At 39.7% G+C, this 23835-nt stretch overlaps 3 protein-coding genes across 3 annotated transcripts; 2 read left to right on the top strand and 1 right to left on the bottom strand.

The window, feature by feature from the left end:
- The first annotated feature begins 10340 nt into the window (after positions 1–10340).
- On the top strand, positions 10341–12205 carry LOC117812969 (mitochondrial uncoupling protein 2-like). Its single transcript, XM_034683978.1, has 7 exons — positions 10341–10436; positions 10753–10895; positions 10989–11196; positions 11289–11486; positions 11593–11694; positions 11789–11969; positions 12050–12205. The coding sequence occupies exons 2-7, from the start codon at positions 10770–10772 to the stop codon at positions 12162–12164; spliced, it is 930 nt and encodes a 309-aa protein (XP_034539869.1). The 5' UTR covers positions 10341–10436; positions 10753–10769; the 3' UTR covers positions 12165–12205.
- A 3351-nt stretch (positions 12206–15556) lies between these two features.
- Positions 15557–18154, top strand: ucp2 (uncoupling protein 2). The gene is made up of 8 exons (XM_034682813.1): positions 15557–15695; positions 15780–15933; positions 16230–16436; positions 16543–16759; positions 16863–17060; positions 17143–17244; positions 17342–17522; positions 17675–18154. Exons 3-8 carry the CDS (start codon positions 16311–16313, stop codon positions 17787–17789), a joined length of 939 nt encoding a protein of 312 aa, XP_034538704.1. The 5' UTR covers positions 15557–15695; positions 15780–15933; positions 16230–16310; the 3' UTR covers positions 17790–18154.
- On the bottom strand, positions 17597–23528 carry dnajb13 (DnaJ heat shock protein family (Hsp40) member B13). Its single transcript, XM_034682812.1, has 8 exons — positions 23342–23528; positions 23161–23261; positions 19855–20016; positions 19617–19765; positions 19317–19430; positions 18434–18547; positions 18276–18352; positions 17597–18036 (listed from the first exon to the last, which is right to left on the bottom strand). Exons 1-8 carry the CDS (start codon positions 23413–23415, stop codon positions 17877–17879), a joined length of 951 nt encoding a protein of 316 aa, XP_034538703.1. The 5' UTR covers positions 23416–23528; the 3' UTR covers positions 17597–17876.
- Between the last annotated feature and the right edge of the window lie 307 nt (positions 23529–23835).

Genomic DNA, 23835 nt, shown 5'->3' with positions numbered 1-23835 from the left:
CAACAGTACACACATATTTCTGTTTGATGCCGTAGTTTGTGATTTGCTCTCTGCAAATCATGAACTCTCACCTTTTCTCCACTTTTTATAGCTGTAATTGACCTCTGCTCCTCCTTCACCTGCTATTATAGAGGAAGAGAGCAAAAAGCAATCACACACCCATATGGTGCATGTGCATATACAAGAATGCACGCCCAAAACTCACACACGCACGCACAGAGGCATATCTTATTACCATCCTCCTGATAGTGCAGCCAGTGGGTGTTGCAAGAGGAGGAGGGAAGGGAGAGCAAGACAGAGGGAGAGGGAGAGGGAGAGAGAGAGAGAGAGAGGACAGGAGAGAACCAGAGGCAGCGTTATAGAGAGGGAGAGCCTCAACACTCAACAAGATAACAGGAGTGAGGGGAGCAGAAGCAGCAGAGATAGAGAAAGAGAATAGGAGCAAAAAGAGCCTGTAGTCTGTCTGTGTGTGTGGGTGAGTGTGTGTTTATGTGTGTGTGAGCTAAGTGTGTGTGCGTGTGTGTTTCCACGGTTCTCCCGAGGGCCGTGGCAGCCATGGCGTCAGAGCCCACACCCAGTCCAGGGTGATTTCCAGGCAGCGGATAAAACACAGGAGCCGGCTCACCGCAAGCTGGGCAAGCTGACGGTCAAATACGACCGCAAAGACCTGCAGAGGAGCTGGATATCGAGGAGTGGATCGACGGGCAGCTGCACCTGCTGTTTGACTGTGAGGTAGGGAAGGGCTGCCTCTCTCACAAACACACACACACACACTGAGGTGGAGCTGAGGGCACTGAATAGGTGTCTGTGGTGGGTTTTACATCATATATGAGAGAACACAGAGGCATACAAGAGGAGTGGGAGATAGGGGAGTAGATTTCCTTCACAGCTGCAATTTTTGGCACACAAGCTCTCATCTGTCATCAACCTGACCACAGTATCAGCTGTGCAGCCTGCATGCTGGTATTCCACCATGATGATAAGATTATTTCCAACATATCAATGTCTTCTTATGTCATTGGGGCATTTGCAAGCACTTACCTTGACTAAGCAGACAAATGAATCACTTTGAACATATGGTTGCCAGATTGCTAAATTTACAAATTGGAAGCTTGTTTAAAAGTAGAGAAGTAATAAATTCAGATTCTTAAAGCAACAAGGAAGCAAAGAGGAGGAAGCACCAGAACATATTACTGTAAACCTGCAATAAAGAAATATAAAAGTGCCAGGGGAATTCCTGCAATTGATAACACTAAGGAGTGAGATAGAGATGATTCTGCTATTCTAGTTGCATGCAGGAAAAATGTCATAATTATTGTGTGTGTGTGTGGTGTGTGTGTGTGTGTGTTGTGTGTGTGGTGTGGGTGTGGTGTGGGTGTATAATATAATATAGTGATACTGTTATCATCTGAGTGATAGCTATTGCTTTCTTCTTTTTGTTAAACATTTTATAGTTAGAACTGAAATAATGCTAGCTATTGAGTGTGTAGACTGGCAAAGCTAGGTATTTATACCTGTAGATTTGTTTATAAATACCATTTCAATAATTGAGTATAAAAACGTTCACAAGAGTACGCTTATATTTATCAATAACCTACATTTCCTGTCCTTCAGAGTACAAGCTTTTCGCTAGTTATCACCTTAAACCTCAAACTGACTTTTGTAAAATGTGCTTCTCAGACACAGTTAAAACTGAGATAAATACATTCAATTGATGCTAAGATTGTTTTGAGGAAAACCAGCATGGTCTTGGTAATCTATGACAAAGCAATGCTCAATTATTCTGTAAAGCAAAGTATGAATAGCAGTTGGGCTGTGCTGTTAAATAATAGATGCTTTTGTCAAACTTTCTGAGTGAGAAACTTTAAAGAAAAAAAGCACACACATCAAAAGAGATTTCCCATACCCGGCATATTTCTATCCAAACATTATAATTTTTTATATAAGTGTAAAGTTATTAGATGACAACACAACAGTAACAGCACACTTACAGTTTTTCTCAGTCGCTTTGGTACATTTCTCAAATCATCCTTGACATTTGCAAAACAGTTCAAAACAATTCGTACAAAAAGCAAAACACCATGGATTACCTGCAAAAGCCAGTATCTTGCTCAAAATCCTTGGTTCATCTCTCAAAAGTAAATATCTGTGTTAATGAACCTGTGGTGCCATCAGAATGACAAGTCCTTGTGTCATTGTTTACGGATAAGACAGTCAAATTGCTTAGTCATGTTGTCAATATAACAGTGTACTCTGGAGGGACGTTCTGATGTAAACTATGGCTAAAGTTTTGATGACAGTTATTGTAAATTGTAAGTTACAGTTAGTGTATGTGGGAGATTGATTGCAAGAGACTGGACAAGATTCACATTTACGTATAAGTAAATGGTATAAACATATATATATATAAGTATATATATACACTTGTCAGTTGATGGTTCATGAGATGCACCTTTGAGCTATTTCAGAAAACTGGTTGGTCATTGGTTGATCTAATACTTCACAGTTTCCCTTCGTTAGAGAAAGTAAAGATTCACCTGAGAGCAATTTACCAATTCAGGACAGATTTAGAAAAAACAGTCTGATGGAAATGTACAGAAATATGACTGACATATTCTGACAACATGTTCAACCATTTTGTGAAGACTTATGCTATGAACTCATGTTTTTTTAATGTTGTGGAGGGTGAGCCTATTCAACAGAGACCCATTATAATACATTTTGATCAACATGACATAAGCACTTCATAATGTAGGAAACAGCAGAGAATTGTACATAATCATTTGCATGGATGAACCAAAGCATTTACAACTTGTTCAAAGAAATGAGAAACTGCTTTTTTGATGTGCACAAGGGATGCAATGATGTGAAGATTGAACAAGTAGTTTTGAGAATTTCAATTCTGATCTGAGAAATGTACCAAAGAGACTGACAAAAACGGTAAAGGGCAGTGTTTTATTCTGAGACTGAACACAGGGTGGCAGCCACAGACACTGCACTCGTGTTGCACTCCACTCAAAGGTACACTCCCCCTATTCTCAGTTTTTATTATAATAATACCCTCTTATCTTGTGCATTCAAACATTCAAACATTCTGTGGCCCTGGAGAAAGTTTGATGGGTCTAAGAAAACCTTGGTGTCATTTTAATGTATCAGGGCAATATCAGTTTATATAGGGTAGCTACAAATATTTTACAGAAGGGCACGGTTACATCTAGAGTTATGGTGTTTGAAAGATTTCAATGTTTTTCTGGCGGGCAGATGACGTTGGAACATTGACTCTTTAGTCATATTGACATCACGCCTCCATCTTGTCGCATTGTGAGAAGTGGTGCCTAAATACCACCTTGATGGGCGCTAACACAATAAGCCAGGTGGAGCCAAAACATGTGCCTCAGCGATTTGGCTGGTGTATCCACAGGACTTACATAACACCCTTTACACTTACCAAAATACTAATTTAACTTACAGGTAAAAGGTCAAGGACCTCTCAGGTCAGAACAGTCTGCAGCAGAACATATTCTTGTATTGGTTTGAAGCAGAAACTGATGATTGTCGACAGTTCATGACTCTTGTGTTTTTTACTTTTTCTCTCCCATGTCCCCCTCTTCTTTGCTAATCTAGAAGACATTGCTGCAGAAGCTGTCAATCATTCATCGTTTTTTAAAAATCAAATAAATTAAAATAATTTTAATTTTCTAGTTTGACCTATGTTCATGTTCATTTTGTGGGAATGAAGGAGACTGGGTCTTAGACTTATACTGCTGCCAGTCAGTAGGGGGAACCCTTAAAATTTTGATCTCACAAAAGGTAGCTGTTGGACTAATATGATCTTTTACAATCTTTGGCTGCTTCTCAGTCAATTAATTTGGGTTAGGTTTAGGTTTGGCTTAGGGTTAGGGTTAGGGTTAGGGTTATGATGGAGTTAGGGTTAGGGTTATTATAAGGGTTAGGGTTATGATTAGGGTAAGGGTTAGAACCAGAACTAAACTTAAGCAAACAGGACCAGAACCAAACTCATGCAACCAGAACCAGAACCAAATTCAAGCAAACAGAATCAGAATCAAACTCAAGCAAACAGAATCAAACTCAAGTAAACAGAACCAAACAGAACCAGAACCGAACCAGAACTCAAGCAAACAGAACCGGAACCGAACCAGAACCAAACTCAAATAAACATTACCAGAACCAGAACCAAACCAGAACCAAACCAGAGCCGGACCAGAACCGAACCAGAACTCAACCAGAACCGAACCAGAGCAAAACTCAAGCAAACAGAACCAGAACCGAGCCAGAACCAAACTCAAGCAAACAGAACCAGAACCAGAACCGAACCAGAACCGAACCAGAACCGAACCAGAGCCGAACCAGAAACGAACCAGAACTCAACCAGAACCGAACCAGAACCAAACTCAAGCAAACAGAACCTGAACCAGAACCGAACCAGAACCGAACCAGAACCGAACCGAACCGAATTCAAGCAAACAGAACCAGAACCGGAACCAGCACCAAACTCAAGCAATCAGAACCAGAACCAGGTCAAGCAAACAGAACCAGAAGAAACTCAAGCAAACAGAAACAGAAACAACTCAAACAAACAGAACCAGAACCAAACTCAAGCGAACAGAACTAGAACCAATCTCAAGCAACCAGAACCAGAACCAATTCAAGCAAACAGAACCAGAACCAAGTTAGGGTTATGAATAAGGCTAGGGTTATGATTAGGGTTAGGATTAGGGTTAGGGTTAGGGTTATGATTAGGGTAAGGATTAGGGTTAGGGTTAGGGTAAGGATTAGTGTTAGTGTTAGGGTTAGGATTAGGGTTAGGGTTAGGGTTAGGGTTATGATTAGGGTAAGGATTAGGGTTAGGATTAGGGTTAGGGTTAGTGCTAGGGTTAGGATTAGGGTTAGGGTTAGGGTTATGATTAGGGTAAGGATTAGGGTTAGGGTTAGGATTAGGGTTAGTGTTAGGGTTAGGGTTAGTGTTAGGGTTAGGGTTAGTGTTAGGATTAGGGTTAGGGTTAGGGTTATGATTAGGGTAAGGATTAGGGTTAGGGTTAGGATTAGGGTTAGTGTTAGGGTTAGGGTTAGTGTTAGGGTTAGGGTTAGTGTTAGTGTTAGGGTTAGGGTTAGGATTAGGGTTAGGGCTAGGGTTAGGGTTTAGGGTTAGGGTTAAAGTCAGGGGTTAGGGTTCAGGGTTTAGGGTTAGGGCTAGTGTTAGGGGTTTAGGGTTAGGGTTTAGGGTTAGGGCAAGGGTTATGATTAGGGCTAGGGTTATGATTAGGGTTAGGGTCAGGGTTGGGTTACGGTCTCTGCTGGGATTAGGGTTAGGTATGGGATTAGAAACTCTTGAGATGCATAATGGTAAGTGCAATGTTTAGATCAAGACTCAAATAGTTTGAAAAAGAAATACATGCCTTGGCCACTGCTGCCTGAGCCTGTCCTTTAAAAACGGATCACTGTAACTTCTGTCAGTATGTAGAGATAATAAATTGCATTTACAAAAGAGAAGAAGCAGTTATTTTTACCTCAGTGACCTCTTGGGAAATCTCCAGTAATACTTTCACTAATAAAATAGTTCTGAGGTTAAAACAGTGTTCTTATGTGGTTAATGACACTGAAGTTGCTGATTCAATCCAGTTTGTGTCATAGTTGTTCCGTAGCAGACATCTGAGAGACTCATAATTGCAGTTACATAAAGATTTATATGAGGACAGCTGACTGTCTACAGTTGCAGACTTGTTAATTTGATTCTGAGAGGCACAGGACAGGACAGGAAGAGTTGATGGGGAATGAACATAGTTGGTTTAATGCAATTTAACATCAATTATTGGAACAAAGACGTCTCTACTCATCAGTGGGAGGTGATAATCATCTCATACAGACAGCTCTTACACAATGTAAGGAGCAGCTGCCATGATCAAAACTTTGAGGTTACAAGCTATGGGTCAGTAACAGTGACACCTATATCAGACTATTTAAGTAGTCAAGAATTTGCTGAGCCTGATTCTTATGTGTTTACCCTATTGCTGAGGTCTGAAAGAATATGCCTTCAAGGAACCATTGCCTCATCTTGTGAATATACTCTTCATTATGGAGGACTTTGTAACATACTGTATACACTAACACTGGCAGTCATAGAAAAGTAGGGACAATTAACAAACAACTTACTTCTTCCTGTTATGTAAGGGCATTCTCTGTGACATACTGTTAGGGAAACTGATGACCAAGAGCTTAAATTCTCTTCTCCATCTCTTACCTATCATATCTTTTAGAGCTCTCTTACTTTGGGTGACTGGTGCTCCACTAACCTTTGCATGACGCAACACCTGGCTTTATTTTTAGTGTAATGTTCAGTATTTATAGGGTAATGGAGATAAGCTGTTTTCACCGCACTGACTCAAGCTTTGTGGTATTCAGAGTGGTGACGGCTCAGATTCATCTTCAGGGGCCGTCTGGGAGGTCACCGCAGTCTAGTTGAATCCGGACCAATGACTTGTTTACTGGTCTGACTGTGTGTTTAAAGGTTATTCACACTGTGTTCTCACAGTAGAACCTGTTTTTAGCTCCGGGTCAAGACAGCAGGTGGTGAAAGCAACTCCCAACTTTTTTTCCCAAACAGCTCTTCGCTTGGTTTAAACTTGTAACTTTGACTTTTTTTGTCCCTGTAAATTGGATAAGGTCGTGAAAAAATGCATAAATCTTAGTTTATGAAAATGCAGCTGAAATAATTTTGCTTTAATTACATTTCAACCACCAACCATGCACTTTGGACACGTTGTAATTAAATTTAATTCCTACTGTAAATCACCAGTATTTATCCAGAAGGGTGGCCCAGGGTGACATCCCCTCCCCCCTTAAAATCTGATTGGCCACCTCAGGTGCCACCTCAAAATACTAAATTATGATTGGTTGTTTGCCTGTCAGACATGGAACTTTTGTTAAATCAACTGTTCAGGCTGTGATGCAACAGGATCAGTAGAATTGCCTGTGCATTTTATTTTTAGTACTACTTCTATTGTTGGTTATGTATATTGAAAAAAAATGCTTTGAAATTGAGGAATACTTTACTCATAGGGTATATTTAAAAAACAGGTGCATAGGAGAGGACTCAGTCCATCAAAAAATGCTTTCTAACTCCTGCACACTTACTGTAAAAGATACATTTCTAAGATTTTTTTGGTTCCTGCTGGCTTTTATTTTTTAACTTTAACTTTTGATTTTGAAGAAAAGTCCATTAAGAATTTGAGTTGATTAAGAATTAAGAAGGCTAGAAGATTAAGATGTTGCCAGTTGGTTGTGTTTGTTTTTTAAAGACTACCTTTTTTTACACTGGGTTATATCACCTATGATACCTTGATGGTGATATTTAAGGTAGGATGAGACCATAGACTGTTTAAAACATGTACCCAGTCCAAGTGACTAGGTATTGTTTTTTTAAGCAGGGGTTTGAAGCCTATTAATGGCTGTCACCATACTGTACATGCTGACTCAACTTAACTTTCGGTTGACCTAGCAAGAGGCAAAGAGGTTCAGTTGAGACAGACCTTGAGCTTCTTCACTTACAGATAGAGTTTGCCCACCTATCAGTCCAGTCAGCTGTGGTCCTAAATTTGCAAAACTTGTAACCGTAGTATTTTCTAAATTTATGAATTGCTAAAAAGTCGCCCCTGTACAGTGTGTGCAGATAAATATATGAGCCATACACAACAATTATTATTATTTTTTAACCAGGCTGTAAACATGTTCAGTGTTGCTGTAAAGATGGGCTTTTTAGCATGGATGTGAATGTGGCTTTAGGGGGTTTTGGAGCCAGCCTCAAGTGGACATTTGTGGAACTGCAGATTTTAGAAATATCAAATTTCCTATTGTATTCCATTACTACTACTACTGCTACTACTACTGCTTATACAAATACTGCTACTTATTCTTCTACTGCTAATACCTATACTAATACTAATACTAATACTAATACTAATACTAATACTAATACTAATACTATAACCTGCCCTTTTACTATTACCAACACTACTGATACAACTGCTAAAGATAGATCTACTTATTCTGCTACTACTACTACTACTACTACTACTACAACTACTTCTATTACTTTTACTTCCACTCCTATTTCTGCTACTTCTACTACAACTCTACTACTACTACTACTTCTCTTTCTGCTACTAACTACAACTACTACCTCCACCAATTATAGTACTACTTCTACTCTACTCTTCTCTATGTGTATTACAAATGTTTTTTACAATAAAACTAAATAAAAAAAAGAAGATTATATAATGAATCAAGTGAATTAACAGTTAAAACAGGTACACTATGTAACCATAAATGACATCCTGTTAGTAGTGCCAAAACACAACCATCAGCCCACTTTAAGGGCTTAACCAACGTTAATGTTACATAACAGTTTTTTGATAGTCAAATAAGCCCTGTGATGGGTTGGCGACCTGTCCAGGGTGTACCCTGCCTTCTGCCCGAAGCCAGCTGGGATAGGCTCCAGTCCTCCGTGACCCCTAACGGGATAAGCGGTCAAGATATTGGATGGATGGATGATAGTCAAATACTCCAGAGGTCAGAAGTGCACATCATGGGCAGGGCTGGGACATTTCTTGAGCCATGTTTATTAAAGACTTTTTCAGGTTCTGGTATTTGGGATTGTGGTCATACATATAACGAAACAGTTTGACTTCTGCACGATGAAGTTTAATCATATTGCAGGACAAACACCAACAGTAACAGATAAAGCAACAGCACACACCAATGTGCATGTTAGAAAGAACAGAGTTAACACTAAAGTCCAGGGAATGAAAAACATCCTGACATATGTACCAGCAGGTGAAACAGTAGATATGTGACTGCATGACTTGACGTAAGCCTGCCAGGGGTCTGACCTGGAGCTGCTACGGAAAATCTCATGTATGCCGGCATGCACGCACAGGACCCCGACACTACAGCTAAGTGTCTCTCCTTTCAAACACTTCCTATTCAACACCCAGACATTTCTTTGTAGGGTGCTGCTAGTTTGCATGAACTGATGCTAATGGCTAACAGATGCCCTGAGCATCCACCCACTTTCGTTCATTGTATGGATTGGCTGAGCAGCATGGCGGATCCTTTGCCTGGAACATTTTGTAACTTTATGACTCTCAGGGAGGAGGGACGAGGGAATTCCTGAAACTCCTGAAGTAGTTGTGCATTTTGTAGCAGAGCACAAACACCGTGGAGGAGATGTTATGCAAATGATAACAACCGCAGAGCTCTTGTCAGCCAGCTGAATGCCCCATGAAAACATGTAGGGAATCTAGACAGGCCTCTCTGTCCGATTGGCCAATTATATGGACCAATCCAGGCATGAGGAATGTTCCTTGATGTCAGTGTAGTAATATGATCTGAGCATGAGCAACAAAGTTGACTCTTATGTAAACTGATTATAAAACTTGGAACAGTGTCACTTGATTAAGTGATGTTTGTTTTTCCTTCTTTCGTGTTTTTTTTTGTATTTAAGTTTTTATCAGGTGATGTTCTGTCTGTATTTTCTTATTTATTTCTGAGTTTTATGAAATTAATATTCATACTTATTGTTCACTTTTCCATTTTTGGGAATGTGTTGTTACCATAGACTACAAATGCTGTGGTGTGTGGTATTGATTCCATAATACATATTTTTCCCTGAACAAATGAACATTAAATAAATGTATAAAATAGGTAAAAGTAATCTTCACTGTATAATAAACTGTGAAACAACATCAAAATACTCTATATGATGACATGGGCTCACTGAGTCCAAAGAGGGCTGCCATGATGACACTGTGAGGAACAAATCAACAAGAGCTCAAATATCCGGCTCTCTCAGATGCCGGTAAACACGAGGTGCATGTGACAGGTGTGCACATGTGCAAAAGGTACCTATAAATTAAGAGGCTTCTTCAACCGTTACCAGAAAGCAAACAGCTTGAGAAGAGGACACTAAAGGGACTCATTTTCCTCAAGGATTATAACTTTTTGCTGGATTATAACTTCCCTTGGAAACTTTTAGGTAAATTTCCCCATGAAGACATCTGTGATATTTATTTCTTAGAGAGCAATTTAATGTATTCAAACTATGCCACTTTATATTTATGTTTAATATCTAAAAAGCATCCACATTTTGTATTGTTAACTTTTTAAAAACACCTTTAAACACAATTTATATTTTGAAATATAAATATATTTTTGAAAAGTAAATTACAAATCATTGCTACTTTATCTTTCTAAGATAGCGGGTAAATGATAGACTGTTGTTGTTTCAGTGAGAGGTGATATGCTTGCTGGTTCACTTCACACAGAGTTTATGGCCCAGGGCATCTCCACAACTAAACCACTCAAAAAGGCGAGTGTACTTCTGGAGGAAACTTGAAGATTGATTCTCTCCTCTTAGACAGGTATGCACACGTTTGAGCAAGAACACCTCTCACATTTTCACCCTCAGTGCGGAAAATTAAACATGAACATTGTATACGGTGTGTTTGCTGTACTGACTTGACTTCATCTTTAAGTATTTGCTGTGTGAGAGATACACACACACACACACACACACACACACACACACACACACACACACACACACACACACACACACACACACACACACACACACACACACACACACACACACACACACACACACACACACACACACACACACACACACACACCCTGAGTAAATAGCACTGAGTGATGATATTTCCTTTTACGCAGCCACCCTTGGCCTAGAAATGGTTGGCATGCAGCCGAAAGACATGGTGCCTTCTGGGGCAGTCAAGTTCTTTGGAGCGGGAACTGCAGCCTGCATAGCTGACCTCGTCACCTTTCCACTGGACACTGCCAAAGTCCGATTACAGGTTGGACATAATGTTCTAGAAACCTTCACACATTTACACTTCAGATTTGTCAGAGCTTTTCTTAACTTTCTGCAATTTAATCGTCTTGAACAGATTCAAGGAGAGTCTAATGCAGCCAAAGGAGCCGGTGCCACAAAGTATCGAGGAGTGTTTGGCACCATCACCACTATGGTACGCACAGAGGGGCCAAGAAGTCTCTATAATGGACTGGTGGCAGGACTCCAGAGACAGATGAGCTTTGCCTCTGTCCGAATTGGCCTTTACGACTCCATGAAGCAGTTCTACACTCGAGGCACTGAAAGTGAGTTACATAACCTGAGAGTCACCATGTAACACAATAAGGCTGTTTCCTTCCCCTTGTTTCACTGGTACTAATGGACACATGCTGCACAGGTGCTGGCATTGTTACCCGGCTCATGGCGGGCTGCACCACAGGAGCCATGGCGGTTGCTTTCGCACAACCTACAGATGTGGTGAAGGTGAGGTTCCAAGCTCAGGTACGACTGGCAGACGGTGGGAGGAGATACAACAGCACCATGGAAGCCTACAAGACAATCGCAAGAGATGAGGGAGTTCGGGGCCTTTGGAGAGGTGCTTGCCATTTTAACTTTAAGTTTAAAGTTTGAGATATGTTTATTAATCATCACAGAAAGACCTGTCACTGGTTTTGAACACCATGTGCTCATTTCTTCTGTAGGCTGTATGCCCAACATCACCCGCAACGCCATAGTGAACTGTGCAGAGCTGGTGACCTACGACATGATCAAAGAACTCATCCTGAAGTACGACCTTATGACAGGTAAGGTGGTAAAGCACATTTTGATCAAATCTGTTGATAAAGGTCAAACCTCTGACACATTCAAATACATAACTAAGCTCTTGTTCTCCTACAGATGACCTGCCGTGTCACTTCACTGCAGCCTTCAGTGCAGGCTTTTGCACAACAATTGTTGCTTCTCCTGTGGACGTGGTTAAAACACGGTTCATGAATTCAGGGTCTGGTCAATACAGCAGTGCTATCAACTGTGCTCTATCCATGTTCAAAAAAGAAGGACCAACGGCCTTCTATAAAGGGTAAATATACAATTAGATTACAAGTGACCAAACAATGATAAAATGGCTGTTTTTTTTGACTGTCTATTATTTTTATTTAGGTTCATGCCTTCTTTTCTGCGACTGGGCTCCTGGAACATTGTGATGTTTGTGAGCTATGAACAAATCAAAAGAGGGATGACCAGGACACAGCAGTATTGGGAGTCACCGTTTTGAGCTTGTTGCTTGTTGGACTTTTTCCTCGGACTAAACTGCAAAGACACAATGATCTCAATGTGCATCATGAGGCAGTGATGGCCAGCAGTGGCTCAGAACTGGAGAACGAAATCTGCAGGTTGCTGCATAAAGTTGCAGCTCGTCTATGTCCTGGATGAACACAGACTTGGGTGGTATTGTTGGAATTTAAAGTGATTTAGGGACTAGACGACAAGAGACCTTTTTTTGCATTGTAATGGAGAGCACCTCCTTTTAAAAAGTGCTGATTCAGGTAGAAAAGACATGTTAGAGGATTATTCCAGAAGGTTTTGTACTTGAGATAAATATGAAACCTTTACTAGTAGCTTTGAGGATGGATTTTCATGTTTACAAGAACGAACTGTGAGACTTTCAGAATAATGTTTTGTCAGGGGAAAGCAATAGTCAGACTGAGTCTGGCAACAAAGACCTAAACTGTTACTGTTTCCATGCTCCTTCTGTTGCATACTGTATAATGAAGCCTTCTGCAATATGAACTTTTGTTTGTGCATGTGGTCAGAGGATTTATTAGTGAATCTATGTGATGCTTTGTATTGTAAATAGCATGATTTATTGCTGGTCAATAAGTCATCCATATGTTGTGCACAGTGATAAATAAATAATGCCAGGATAAGCAAATAAAGTGCAAATGTGTTCTGTCTAATATTGACTTTAACATTGTTATTTGTCTATTCCAAACCCAGAGTACAGATTAAACATTGTGATTAAATAGATAAATGAGGTTACCCTGTTTTAACTGTGCATCTGACTCAGGCTATCTGAACACTGTTAGCTAATGTTACGGGTCTACTTTAAGATTTAAGGTCTTGGTCGACATAGATCCAACTGGTGCCTCAGAATCATATGTAGCTGCAAAGCAACTGTCAGCTGACTCTTATTTTACTGTTTACAGGATAAAAATAAACGTACAGATAAATATAAAAAGTAACTGTTCCTTAGTTGCACTGAATATCAACACGACTGGGATTATCGTTGGCTTCTGCTTGCGGTCCCATACATATGACTGGATCACAGTCTTTCTGTTATTCCCATCACTTCAACAGCACTCTTTTTTGTGCAATACAGCTCAAAATTACAAAGTTGAAACTGCAAGGAACTATAAAGTAATCTTCAGTGAAGTGTAGAGACAAAATGAAGCAGGTGTTCAGAAAAACATGTTGCTCAAAATCCTGCAAAATGTGCAACTGGTTTTGTTTCATGAAAGAAATTACTGATTCAACGAGGAAGATAATCCCTGGTATACATTTGTGTTCATAAGTTTACATACCCTGGCAGAATTTATGATTTCTTGGCCATTTTTCAGAGAATATGAATGATAACACAAAAACCTTTCTTTCACTCATGGTCCGTGGTTGGGTGAAGCATTCATTATCAAACAACTGTGTTGTCATTTGCATAGTAATGGCTTTCTTCTGGCGACTCGACCAAACAGCCCATTTTTCTTCAAGTGCCTCCTTATTGTGCATCTTGAACAGCCACACCACTTTTTTTCAGAGAGTCCTGTATTTCAGCTTAAGTTATTTGTGGGTTTTTCTTTGCATCCCAAACAATTTCCTGGCAGTTGTGGCTAATATTTCTGTTGGTCTACCTGACCGTGGTTTGGTTTCAACAGAATCCCTCATTATCCACTTCTTAATTAGAGTTTGAATACTGCTGATTGGCATTCTCAAGTCCTTGTATATCTTTTTATATCCCTTTCCTATTTATACAGTTCAGTTACCTTTTCACGCAGATCCTTTGACAATTATTTTGCTTTCCCCATGATTGAGAATCCAGAAACGTCAGTGCAGCACTGGATGAAACATGCAAGGGTCTGTCAGGAGCCCAGAAACTCATTGACCTTTTATACACACACACTGATTACAAGCAAACAAATCACAGGTGAGGATGGGTACCTTTAATAGCCAATCAAACCCGTTTGTGTCAACTTGTGTGCATGTTATTGGGCCAAAATCACCAGGGTATGTAATCTTTTGATCAGGGTAATTTGGGTAGTTTCTGTTGTCATTATGATATAAAAAGAGTAAACACAGTTGTTTGACAATAAATGGCTTCACCCAACCACTAACCACAAGTGAAATTCTGACAGGGTATGTAAACTTATGAGCACAACTGTATATCTGAACTATAGCTGTGCTGATATGCAATATAACAGCACTGCCTCCCATGTGGTACTGCTTTTTAAAAAATATTTCTTGTGCTAGAAATCTGTGGTAACCAGTTTTTAGCCTGTAAGAATATGATATATCCAGGTAAAAAGCATAAATCCTGCATTTCAGCATTAGCATATCAGTTTCTAGCAGTTACTGACATGACTGAGGTCCTCTTATCATGACTCCTTAAATTGTCATTAAGAGTAGAATAAAAAGTTCTTAAGATATGAGATGTGTTTGTCTGTATTGTAGCTCACATGCTGAAGGAGGTGCAGCGCTGAAAGAAGCGCCATGGAGACCCTAAACGACTGAGTAATGAGTGGGAAAGATAGCAAGGTCCCACTCTGACATGGTGCCTCTGAATAAATGGAGTGGGTTTTCTTTAAACAGGCATTGATGAGTCTGGAATGTCAAAATGCATTTTCACACTTGAGTGCACAATCACAAGGCTACCATACAGCTGCATCTATAGGACAGCATGTACCCAAGAGTTCATTCAAAGCATTGATGTCCACATATTTTCTATTACATAAGTTTCAGCTGACATTTAATCAATTATACTATTACTTATCAAGGATCAACATTTTTACACACACACACTACTGTTAAGAAATGTAACTATACGTTTTAAAAAGTATGATTTTTCTAGAAACACATGCCCTCTCACAAATCATTGCTGGAGGAGTCAGAAACAATAAAACAACAAGCTGTGGTGAGACTCTAAAGGGTCTGAACATGCGGATCCAATTTGGTGGGTAATGTACGGTGTGTTCTTGTGTTTTCAGCATGACTCAGCATTTGCTCCAATAATGGATGCTGCCTGTACCATGAGGCTACATACAGACCTAAACAGATCTGATGACTTAATAACATTTAGCAAATTACAGAATACAGCAACGCAATTAAACAATTTATTTTCACTAGTGGACTCACTTTTCCTGTGCCCCTCAGATAAAACACTTAAAAGGTCTTTTTTTTGTGTGTGTGAGGTTTTGAGGACATATTAGAGCTTGACTGTGATGCAAAGAAAACAGAGAGCAAAACATGTTCACATTTTAACACTAATATTGCTAATACAACCACCCCAGTTTATCACGCGGACAGGCTGTTTGTCATACAGACAGCTTTATAGTCTTTTCACTGGACCAGTAGGCATCCATATAGATGTAGTGGGGGTGGGGCCCCAGCAGCACAACATGCCATGATATAACAACGGCTTTATTTTAAGAGGCTCTCTGTCCCACACTGCTGCATGCTTTCCATTTGCTTATCATTTGGATATCCACACAGAAAGAGGCTTCTCATCCCGGCTTTTTAACTTCCACAATCAAAACCTTTGGTAAGACTTTTTCTTTGACATATTTGTGTTAGTTATTCTGTTTCACTGCTATTGTTTCTAACCGTTTTTTTCTGTCTTTTCTAGGACTTGGAGTATGATTTTAAGACTCATAGCTTCTGAAAAACCTTCTATGGAAAAACAAGGAAACCAATCTATAGCTGGGACAAGATTCAGCCAGAGGGACACCTTTAGAGAATCCTGATCTCTGATGTTTTTGTCCTAAAGTGCTGAAATAAGGGTACGAATTAAAAACAAAAAAATGTAACTTGAGAAATCTATTTTATGAAGCAGAAATTAATAAAACTCAAATACATAATTTACTCAATGTGATGAATTTGCCGATTTCTTTTTTATTTGTGAGCCTAGTCTTTCCCTACATGTACAGAATGTCATTTACAGCCGGGTTTCATTTAGCATCTTTAAAATCTCCACTCTAGGACTTGCTGTTAGCTTAATGTAGATGTTAAATGAGCCTTGAAGACATTTTGTCCAAAAATTTAGGAATGTCTTGTCTGTGATCTGTATCTTTTCCAGATTTTGAAGGAGCTCCTCGCCCTGTGTCCACAATAAAAAGCCAATTTTCAGTCCTTACATTGATCAAAATTAAATTGAAAAATGGTCGGATTTGGACCTGCAGATGTGCCTCCATCAGCAGCTGTGAAGTTTGTGGGAGCAGGAACCGCAGCTTGCATTGCTGACCTGCTCACTTTTCCTCTTGACACAGCCAAAGTGCGGCTGCAGGTAAACAAGCTGTTTGTGATTATCAAACTAAAACTCCTAAAAACAAATTGAGCAGGTTTCCCATGCTGTCTTACCCTAACCTGGCATTACCTTTCATCCTGCACAGATCCAAGGAGAGTCTAAAGCTTTAGCAGCTAAAGGGAAGAAGTCTGCAGTGAAGTATCGAGGAGTGTTTGGCACCATCACCACCATGGTGCGCACAGAAGGGCCCAGCAGCCTTTACAGTGGATTGGTTGCAGGACTGCAGAGACAGATGAGCTTTGCCTCTGTCCGGATTGGTCTCTACGACTCTGTTAAGCAGTTCTACACCAAAGGCTCTGACCGTGAGTGCATGAGATTGTGAATTTTATTTAATTAACGTCATGTTATGTTGGTAAGGGAGTTCAGTGCCAATCAGTCCCAACATCTCTCTCTTTTCTGATTTAGATGTTGGCATCGGCACTCGGCTGCTCGCAGGATGCACCACTGGAGCAATGGCGGTTGCTTTGGCTCAGCCTACAGATGTGGTGAAAGTCCGCTTCCAGGCTCAGGCCAGGTCCCCCGGGCACGCCAGGCGCTACTGTAGCACTATTGATGCTTACAAGACCATTGCAAAGCAGGAAGGAGTTAATGGACTGTGGAAAGGTAACTTGGGCTTGACTGGTTTACACATTAAATTTCATTTCTAATGATGATGCATATACTCATTCTTCCCTCTCTCCTGCAGGAACAGCTCCAAACATTGCAAGAAATGCAATTGTTAACTGTACTGAGCTGGTGACATATGACTTCATCAAGGACACCCTGTTGAAGTCCACTCCCCTGACAGGTAAAACAACAACCGCAGTACAGTAACATGCAGTTATGATTTATTAGCCTGCTGTTTTATCTCTTTGTAGCAGTTACTCACAGCCTTTCCTCCACAGATAATCTGCCCTGCCACTTTATATCAGCCTTTGGTGCAGGCTTATGCACAACAGTGATCGCCTCTCCAGTTGACGTGGTCAAAACGAGATATATGAATGCTGCTCTCGGCCAGTACAACGGTGTCCTTAGCTGTGCTGTGGCCATGATGACTAAGGAGGGACCACTTGCCTTTTATAAAGGGTAAGCACTGGCTACATGGACAAAAGTTAACAGGTTAATGAAGATGTAAATTGAATGTAAAGAAAGCGAGGAAGTAAATGTTTATAAACTAAATGTTAAAAAGCAGCTTTTAATATGAACTGATTACAATCTATGTTTTTATTCTTCTTCAGTTTCATGCCGTCGTTCTTGCGCCTGGGCTCCTGGAACGTGGTGATGTTTGTTACATATGAGCAGCTGAAACGAGCCATGATGGCAGCAAATCACAACTGCACAACAATGCTGTAACTGTGATCATCTGCTGGAAGGCTGGTGTCGCAGCACAGTTATGGTGTTTACATGTAACACGATAAGAACACATGTATAAGAAATGCATCAAAATTTAAAATTGAGAGCGTGCTTGATGAGTTGCTTCCTCTCAGCTGAGAGCTTCTCTGGAAACTGGACTTCAAAAGTAATGATGAGGTGTCCTCTCTGAGAAGGATTCTGTGACAGCGGCATCCCCTCTCCAGTCACTACCTTTTTGTATGCAGGGCTGATGTGTTAAAACAAGCAGATCAGAGAAAGACAAATGATATGCATGAGAAGAATAAATCCTTCACTAATGTTACTTCTTATTTGTACTGTTTCTATAAAGTGGTAGCTTTTTTGTACCCTTGTCTCTCTCTTCATTGATTTAAATATTTAACATATTAAGAGTTAAGCATCTTAGATTAATATTAAGATTAATAGGATTACAGTTTCATGCATAAATGTATAAAGGAAAGCACTTACTGCACTATATCATTGATAGGAATAGTGAGAAGCCTGCCATCTAGTGTCTCCACATCCACTGAGAATCCAGTCAAGGCCTGTAGGAGAGGTGAGGGGATTATTCTTCTTGCATTACATTAAAACAACCTTTTTTGAGCTCACATTAAAACATTACTCACCATCTCTAAAGAGATCTGGGCCTTGTATATCAGGTCACTTTGTTGTCTTACAAACAGAGGATGACTCTTCTGTCGGACTATGAACACAATATCAGCAGGGATGCTGTTTGGCCCCTAAAAATGAAAAAAAAGCTTATTAATAAGTTTATCAAAGGTAGGTTTTTTTTAACCTGCTTTGTTTTTGCCAAATGAATTCAAGCTTACAGAAAAAAGGAAGGAAAAAAAGCAGTTTCTTGATCTCTCATTACAGGGTGTATTTGCATTCAAACAAGTGTGGCAGCAAGAAAAGACATCCGCTGAGGCCACCTACAGGCAGCAACTTGAACAAATGTCCATTCAGCTGTATTTGATATAAATTTAATCACTTATTAATCAAAGCTAACAAACATGTTAAAGTTTTAAAGAAAATTTTGATAGATCTTTAATTAAAAATGTAGAAGAGATTTTTAAAGGCTACAAAGGTGAAAGCCAGAAATGTAATTCAGTATGAAAAACAACTTAAAAAATATCACTAAGTACATGTTGTGCTTTTCTGTGAAGAACATATCTTTATTGTATAATTTACTCAATTTGTAAATTTCTCTGTAAAGTTAACAGCAGACTCAAGATAATATTGAATTCAATGAGTTCCATTTGTTTAACATTTTTTTGATTGAGCTTTAAAGGACATTCTAGAGTTGAGTAAATCAGCACCAGGGACAGCGCCATAGGCCAAAACTCAAGCTATAACATACATTCTTGTAGGAAACACTGCAAAAGAGAATACAGTACAATAACTGACCAAGCTTTTTAAAATAAAATAACCCATTTAAAATAAATAATGACAATCATATCAAACTGAAGAAGCCATAACGATAATATGTTAACACCAAAGTTGTGTTACCTGATCTCCCTCTTTGGAGAACACTACTCTTGTGCCCTCTTTCCATCCAGGCTCCACATGTATATTCAGGATCTTGTCTTTGATACTGGATGTGCATCCATCCTCATTCATAACCTGTTTGGAAAATAATCCAAATGTATAACTTTGTATCTCATTCAGCTTGAACTGTGTTGTGATTTATCAGTTAGAATTAAGTCAAGTGACACATCAAGAGTTCCCAGTATATCTGAAGAATGGATGAATGATGTATTGATCCCAGAGTCTTTGACTACAAGACATGGTTACACAGTTAGCACTTACCCTGCGAGAGATCTTAATCTTTTTAGTGCATCCATGGAAGAGATCATCCAGAGACAGATGAAGGTCTCTCTCTATATGACAGTCCTGTGTCTTCACCACCACTTGTTGCAGTCCACCAAACTGAAGTGGTGCATCATTTGTAAAGAAGTCTAGCAAAAAAATATACATAAAGCAAATGTAATATGTCCATTTGTATATGCACATTCAATGTATGGTGTGTTGTTGTTGTTTTTTTCACCTGCAAATGGGTTGTCGCCTCCAAAGAACTGTCTGAATGTTTGGTCTGGGTTCCCATGGTATTCATATTTAGATGACCAAGCGCCGCTGCTGCCAAACTCAGGTGGGATTCCACCTTTCAGACCCTCCTCACCAAACTTATCATAAGTCGCCTTTTTCTGAGCTGTTGCAAAGAAATAAATATTATATATTGTTATTAAAAAAAACTGTTTTATTCAGTTTTCTATATTCTTCCCTATATATTATTTCCTTATTCAAACCTACTAAATGTACTTGTTACATTACTGTTCTGATCATTTTACGAAAAAGAAAAGTCCATTAGCAAAAACAGTTAATCAAGACCTCTCCTTATTCATCCCCTCTTTAAAGTGTAAGTAAACCCCAAACAGCTTTTTTTAAAATTTTTTTACTGAGAATATATTTATACAGGGATTTAGTTGTGCTGTTGAGCACCAGCAGTTGAGCATAAAGTATTAAAGTTCCTCAAATTGTGTTGAAAATGTGTAGAGACTGCCATCTGCTGGTCGAAACCTGACTACTGCAATGGAGTTTTTCTAATGGCTGGCTGAGTTCATGGTGACATATTTGGTACTTGCATCTGTCATCGTAACCTATACAACTTCGCTCACCACATTCCACAAACTCCAGCCCTGTCTAAATTTATACATTGACGTTACAATGGCAGTTTTTGAAATTCCTGGGTAGATGCTCTTCAGCCGAAAGTCAGGGGTTTAGTTACCCTTTAATATCACTTGTTGGAGGTTACTTTGACAGCAACTACTGTTGTCCACTATGCAAGGAGGTGAACATGATGCAAACAATCAAGGGCGTCGTAGTTGGGGGGGAAAAGTGGAACTGACTACCTAGGGCCCAAGTGGGGAGGGGGGGGGGGCCTTAATGGGCCTGAAATAAATTGTGTTTTCTACTACACTTTTCTTTAGTGTTGTTATAAGTTGCAATAAGATAACTAAAATTGTCTGAATAAATAAACAAACTTTCTGAATTCCTCTCTGGAATTTCTTTCCAGCTCCGTGAGATACTAAAGTGGGGAATTGTCATATTTTCAGCGCATCAAGTGTGGCTGAATCTGATTGCAAGCAAACTGTAGGTTTTTAGAGTTTTATTATGACTTAATGCAGTTAAATTATACCAAATAATACCCCCTTGTTGTTATTCAAGAGGTCACTTGGCTTCAAATACTCTTATTTACAGGGGTGGACAGTCTGAAGGTCAATATTGTGCAGTTGCATTTGGGTGAAGTTGTAATATACAGTGGGGCAAAAAAGTATTTAGTCAGCCACTGATTTTGCAAGTTCTCCCACTTAGAAAGATGAGAGAGGTCTGTAATTTTCATCAGAGGTACACTTCAACTATGAGAGACAAAATGAGAAAAAAAAATCCAGGAAATCACATTGTAGGATTTTTAAAGAATTTATTTGTAAATTATTGTGGAAAATAAGTATTTGGTCAATAACAAAAGTTTGACTCAATACTTTGTAACATAACCTTTGTTGGCAATGACAGAGGTCAAACGTTACCTGTAAGTCTTCACCAGGTTTGCACACACTGTAGCTGGAATTTTGGCCCATTCCTCCATGCAGATCTCCTCTAGAGCAGTGATGTTTTGGAGCTGTCGCTGGGCAACACAGACTTTCAACTCCCTCCACAAATTTCTATGGGGTTGAGGTCTGGAGACTGGCTAGGCCACTCCAGGACCTTGGAATGCTTTTTACGGAGCCACTCCTTCGTTGCCCGAGCGGTGTGTTTGGGATCATTGTCATGCTGGAAGACCCAGCCACGTTCCATCTTCAATGCTCTCACTGATGGAAGGAGGTTTTGGCTTAAAATCTCACGATACATGGCTCCGTTCATTCTTCCCTTAACGCGGATCAGTTGTCCTGTCCCCTTTGCAGAAAAACAGCCCCAAAGCATGAGGTTTCCACCCCCATGCTTCACAGTAGGTATGGTGTTCTTGGGATGCAACTCAGCATTCTTCTTCCTCCAAACACACCAGTTGAGTTTTTACCAAAAAGTTCTATTTTGGTTTCATCTGACCACATGATATTCTCCCAGTCCTCTTCTGGATCATCCATATGCTCTCTGGCAAACTTCAGACAGGCCTGGACATGTACTGGCTTAAGCAGGGGGACACGCCTGGCGCTGCAGGATTTGAGTCCCTCTCGGTGTAGTGTGTTACTGATGTTAGCCTTTGTTACTTTGGTCCCAGCTCTCTGCAGGTCATTCACCAGATCCCTCCGTGTAGTTCTGGGAATTTTTGCTAACCGTTCTCATGATCATTTTGACCCCACAGGATGAGATCTTGCATGGGGCCCCAGATCGAGGGAGATTATCAATGGTCTTGTATGTCTTCCATTTTCTTACAATTGCTCCCACAGTTGATTTATTCACACCAACCTGCTTGCCTCTTGTAGATTCACTCTTCCCAGCCTGGTGCAGGTCCACAATTTTCTTCCTGGTGTCCTTCGCCAGCTCTTTGGTCTTGGCCATGGTTGAGTTTGGAGTCTGACTGTTTGAGGCTGTGGACAGGTGTCTTTTATACAGATAACAAGTTCAAACAGGTGCCATTAATACAGGTAACGAGTGGAGGACAGAAGAGCTTCTTAAAGAAGTTACAGGTCTGTGAGAGTCAGAAATCTTGCTTGTTTGTGGGTGACCAAAAACTTATTTTGCACCATAATTTACAAATAAATTCTTTAAAAATCCTACAATGTGATTTCCTCGATGTTTTTTCTCATTTTGTCTCTCATAGTTGAAATGTACCTCTGATGAAAATTACAGACCTCTCTCATCTTTCTAGGTAGGAGAACTTGCAAAATCAGTGGCTGACTAAATACTTTTTTGCCCCACTGTATATATATATATATATATATTTATATATATATATATATATATATATATATATATATATATATATATATATATAGCTTAAATTTGAGTCAGTTAACCAGTTTTAAGCATATATTTTTGTTTAATGCAAATAAACCAGTATTATAGCAGCAATGTTGTATTTTGTAGGGTTAGCTGTTGTGATGGGGCCCACTGAGATATCTTTTCGGGGGGGGGGCAGAATTCCTGGCGACGCCCCTCAAAACAAGAGTAGAGTGATTTGCGCACTTAAAAAAAACCCTGAAACTTAACTTTCAATTTCAATGGTCATGGTATGTCCAGTGTTCATCTCATTTTGACCTCCCTTGCTCATGACACAGAGTTGTTAAAACGCCACACTAGTAATCACATATTAAGGAATAACCATGGGAATAACTTCCACCTCCCTTTGTCTACTTACGGTCGCTCAGCACGTCGTATGCTTCCCCCAGCTGACTGAATCTCTCCACGCTACCAGTCTCTCTGCAGCTCGGATGAAACTTCAATGCAAGACGTCGATATCTAGATAAATAAAACATGAAAGTGTGAGAATGAACAGCTGTGAGGGCGGTCCAGTTTTTGGTGGTTGAGCAAAAACTTACGCTCTTTTGATTTCAGCGTCTGGAGCATGTCTGTTTATTTCCAGCGTCTCGTAGTAGTCGCTACTCATAATCATATTGAATTCACTCCTATTTCAGGCTCCTACAATTTACACAGAAAACGTGTAAAAATTAACTCAGAGCAGTGGTTGTTATACTTGGTTTCCAAGGTAACAGCAGCTGCAGGTAATCTCGCGGGAGTTCCGTTAAAAGGCGCACTGCATCTCGGACAGGGATGAACACACTTGTAGAAAAAAATAACTTCTTTAGAAAATTATAAAAATAAAACATTACTAACTTGCAAATTTCTGATCGACTAATCCTTTAAGTGAGTAGAATCTCAGAATTCTGACTTTAATCTCAGAATTCTGACTTTTTTCTAAGAATTCTGACTTTTTTCTAAGAATTCTGACTTTTTTCTAAGAATTCTGACTTTAATATAAGGATTCTGACTCTAATCTAAGGATTCTGATTTTAGTCTCAGGATTCTGACTTTA

Source organism: Notolabrus celidotus, chromosome 5 (genome assembly GCF_009762535.1).
Source record: "Notolabrus celidotus isolate fNotCel1 chromosome 5, fNotCel1.pri, whole genome shotgun sequence".
Lineage (NCBI taxonomy): Eukaryota > Metazoa > Chordata > Actinopteri > Labriformes > Labridae > Notolabrus > Notolabrus celidotus.
This window is presented reverse-complemented; position numbering and strand designations above follow the sequence as displayed.